This window comes from Cariama cristata, unplaced genomic scaffold, assembly GCF_000690535.1.
Source record: "Cariama cristata isolate BGI_N322 unplaced genomic scaffold, ASM69053v1 scaffold28017, whole genome shotgun sequence".
Taxonomy (NCBI): domain Eukaryota; kingdom Metazoa; phylum Chordata; class Aves; order Cariamiformes; family Cariamidae; genus Cariama; species Cariama cristata.
In genome coordinates this window covers 5,384-8,985 of record NW_009626447.1, presented here as the reverse complement: position 1 = coordinate 8,985, position 3,602 = coordinate 5,384, and the positions used below count along the sequence as shown (strand labels likewise).

Below are 3,602 nucleotides of genomic sequence, written 5' to 3'. Positions count from 1 at the left end.
AGTTCATTGCTCTGAGGTCAGGATCAGGGTTACAGCGCCCAGGGCTTGGTATTTGCTCTTCCATCGTGTTGATATTGCTGGGCTTTACGGACCCCAGTTGGGGACGGTAATGTCCGTGGAGCCTTTCACTGTGTCGGGAAGGGGATGTGGCCCTGTCAGAGTGGCCGCGTAGGCCTTGATATAACAGTCGGTGCTCAGTGATGTTTTCTGGGGGGACCATCGGGCTAAGACCTGTGGCTGAAAGTAGGTCGTGCTTGGGTTGATTTCCTTAATGAAGTCGTTAGATTTTTCTCTTGTGCAAGGTACCAGTTGTAGCTGGTATTTGGCAGGAGAGGGCAATAGGGAACAGTCTTCCTGTGCTCAGGAGCAGATGCATGGGATCCCCAGCTGTGTAACCAAGCACTGTCAAGTGCTGTGTCTGCCATCTTTCATAGGTGGGTGCAGGCTTCAGAGGCAGAAGACATACCTGGGCTAGGCCCAAAGATGTGGTTTAGGAGGCCAATAACATGGAAGAACCCAAGCTAGTACTTGAAAGGTCTGCAGAGTCACAGCTTCCTGACAGTACTCGAGTCTTTAATAATTGTTTGGTTAGGTATTTTGGTTTCATAAAGTAATATAAATGAGTAAGGGGAAACTCTTGGCATTGGTTATCAAGGGAAGGGGCTCCCTCATGCTCCGCTGTGTTGGTGCCCGCGGACATCAGCTCCTGTGAAGCACGGCTTAGGTAGCTCTGTTGTGAAGTGCAGCAGGAGGGACCTCGCTGAACAGTTGTGAGTGGTGAGCAGTCTGCCAGCATGCAGCAGAGCTAGGAATCTTGGGTTTTATAAGAAGTCCACTTGTACCCCAGAATTACTACCTGCATTTTGCCAACTGTAACTCATCTTGCATGGTAAAAGGTTGCAGTAGCAGGGCATTTCATAAAATCCTGTGAGAGAATGCTGAGAAATCCACCATCGCTCATACTTCTCTTTTTTGCTGTTGTTCAGAAATGGCACCTCGTAAGGGCAAGGAGAAGAAGGAAGAACAGGTCATCAGCTTGGGGCCTCAGGTTGCTGAAGGAGAAAACGTGTTCGGCGTCTGCCACATCTTTGCTTCCTTCAATGACACTTTTGTCCATGTGACTGATCTCTCTGGCAAGTGAGTATTGAACATCGGTCACCTCCCTGCAGTACCTGGCTTCTTTGGTTTTGAAAACAGAAATTAGGTTTGGCTAGAGGTTCCACCAAAGTCCTTGAGCTACTGCTGAGCTGTAAGATAAGATGGTGTACGTACGTGAACGTAGACCGGATGGCTTGGTCTGCTCCTCTGTGATTAATATTGTGCTGAAGGTACTGGATGGCAGCTTATTCATCTCCTAACATTCAAAATAACCTGGTTCTGTCCGTACCCAGAAGCTGGTTTGTGGGGAGGAAAGAGGAAGGGCTTTTCTCTGAACATCACCTTTCCCTTTTATAGGGAAACCATCTGCCGTGTGACTGGTGGAATGAAGGTGAAGGCGGACAGAGATGAATCTTCTCCCTACGCAGCTATGCTGGCAGCCCAGGACGTTGCCCAGAGGTGCAAGGAACTGGGCATCACTGCCCTGCACATCAAGCTGCGTGCTACCGGTGGAAATAGGTACGTTGGAGGGGCTGGGCCCAGCATTCCCAGAGGTTGTGTCTGGTCTTAGAACTGTTCCAGGTTGTACCACATCCCTTCTTTGCACTACCTCAGTTGGTAAGGTAGATACACCCTGTAAACCTGACTTTAAACTTGACCCAAAGGGTGTCTGTCACTTTGTATGATGACTGGGTGATGTCATCTCTCACTGAGCATATGGAACCCATTCTGAATGAGCATCTTCAGTTGACTGAGTTACTTATCCAGTAGTGGATGGGGAGGTGCTCTCAAGCTTGGAGATGTGTTACCTTGGAATGACAGTAAAGTACCTGGCTGGTGGCTGGTTGTGAATGCTCTGGGTTTGGGGACAGGAGAAAGGTGAGTTCTGGTATCTGGATGTTTTGGGATGGGGAAACTGTGACTTCAACATTGTCAGTTGTTTCTGAACTATGTTCAACTTCTGAATCATTTAAGGGATTATTGATTCTGACTCTCTCCTCCAGGACCAAGACTCCTGGACCTGGTGCCCAGTCAGCTCTGAGAGCTCTGGCCCGATCTGGAATGAAGATCGGCCGCATTGGTGAGTGATGGAGGAAACGATAACTAGACACCTATGTCATGGTATATCAGTGCAGAGCCTTGCTACTTAAAAAAAAAAACAAAAACAAAACAAAACAAAAAACACCAAAAAACCACCAACAACCAAAAAACCCCACCAAAACCACAAAAAAACCCCAAACCAACCGATTTTAAGGGATTATTTAGTAAAAGAAGTTTTGTAGGCATATGTGCCACTTGGTATGATGATTTAACTTTGGGATGTTCCTCTTGGCCTCTGTCAGATGGCACTGAAGGTATGATTTAATTCAAACATTCTTAACTTGATAATTCTCCAGGAGGTGGTGTGAGCAGACTTCAGAAACCAAGTTCCTGCCTGCACGATAAACCCCAGCTGTGCAGCAGGGTGCTGATGCTCCTCTGATGTAACAGCATTTGTGCCAGGGCTGTTCAGTTGCCTAGAAATAGCATGTTGGTCTTTGGTTTAAGACTGTGACTCAGTAATAACGGAGTTCATCCAGCTTTTTGAGGGAGAGTCCCAAACTTTGTAGGGGAGTCACAAGAAGCAGTGGCGTTGGCTGCTCAGAGTTACATCAAGCACCCTCTGTTTGTTTGGAAATGCTGTGGCTGCTTGGTTTGAGTGGGATGGGAGATGGAGATTTTTGCTTCCTGAGTGTTTAAAGTCCTGGGTACCCAGCCTTTGGCGAGTTCACAAATATCGTCACTCCCGTAGAGCATTCATTCCATCTGTGCATGGCTCCTGCAGTGGCTGAGTGACGAGGTGCAGCCATGTGATATCGGGGTGATTGCTGGGGTTGGGTGGCTCTGCCCAGTTGGTTTCTTGGGGTACCTCAGGAAGGTAACAGTGTATTTTGGGTTTTCTTCTCGCAGAGGATGTCACCCCCATCCCCTCTGACAGCACTCGCAGAAAGGGCGGTCGCCGTGGACGTCGTCTGTAAACAATGCTGCACCTTTCGTTATTAAAGCTCTCTTTTAAACCTCTTCTCAACTGTGTGTTTTCTTACTGAGGTATGCTTAGAAGTTGAGTGGCTTCAGTTTAATTACAGCCGCAAATGGCTTCTGCTCTGAAGCTGGGTTTCCGCTTTGGGGTGGAGTTGTTAGTACTGTTGCAGCAGAGGTGCTTTTGAATATACATGGGAAAAGCTTCTAAAAGCATTGGAATTACAACTTCCTCAGCCACTCTGTTTATTTATTTGTACTTCCAGAGATCTTTAAGAAAAATGACTTCTCACTTCTTCGTCATGCCCTGCTTCCTGCACTGATCTTTGCCCTCCACAGAATGTGCTGCCATCACCCAGAATAAATACCCATTTCCCCCTTTGCCAGTGTTCTCTTCCTAGCTCTCTGGGCTTTGAAATTGCTCCTGTTCGTGTCGCTTCCTTGGCTGTAGCAAGATTTTAGACCAAAAGAAGGTTCATGGGCAT

General features: G+C 47.5%; 1 protein-coding gene across 1 annotated transcript; it reads left to right on the top strand.

Annotated features, from left to right (window-relative positions):
• The first annotated feature begins 956 nt into the window (after positions 1-956).
• RPS14 (ribosomal protein S14) lies at positions 957-3,159 on the top strand. Its single transcript, XM_009704050.1, has 4 exons — positions 957-1,137; positions 1,456-1,617; positions 2,103-2,179; positions 3,049-3,159. The coding sequence occupies exons 1-4, from the start codon at positions 989-991 to the stop codon at positions 3,114-3,116; spliced, it is 456 nt and encodes a 151-aa protein (XP_009702352.1). The 5' UTR covers positions 957-988; the 3' UTR covers positions 3,117-3,159.
• Positions 3,160-3,602: the final 443 nt, after the last annotated feature.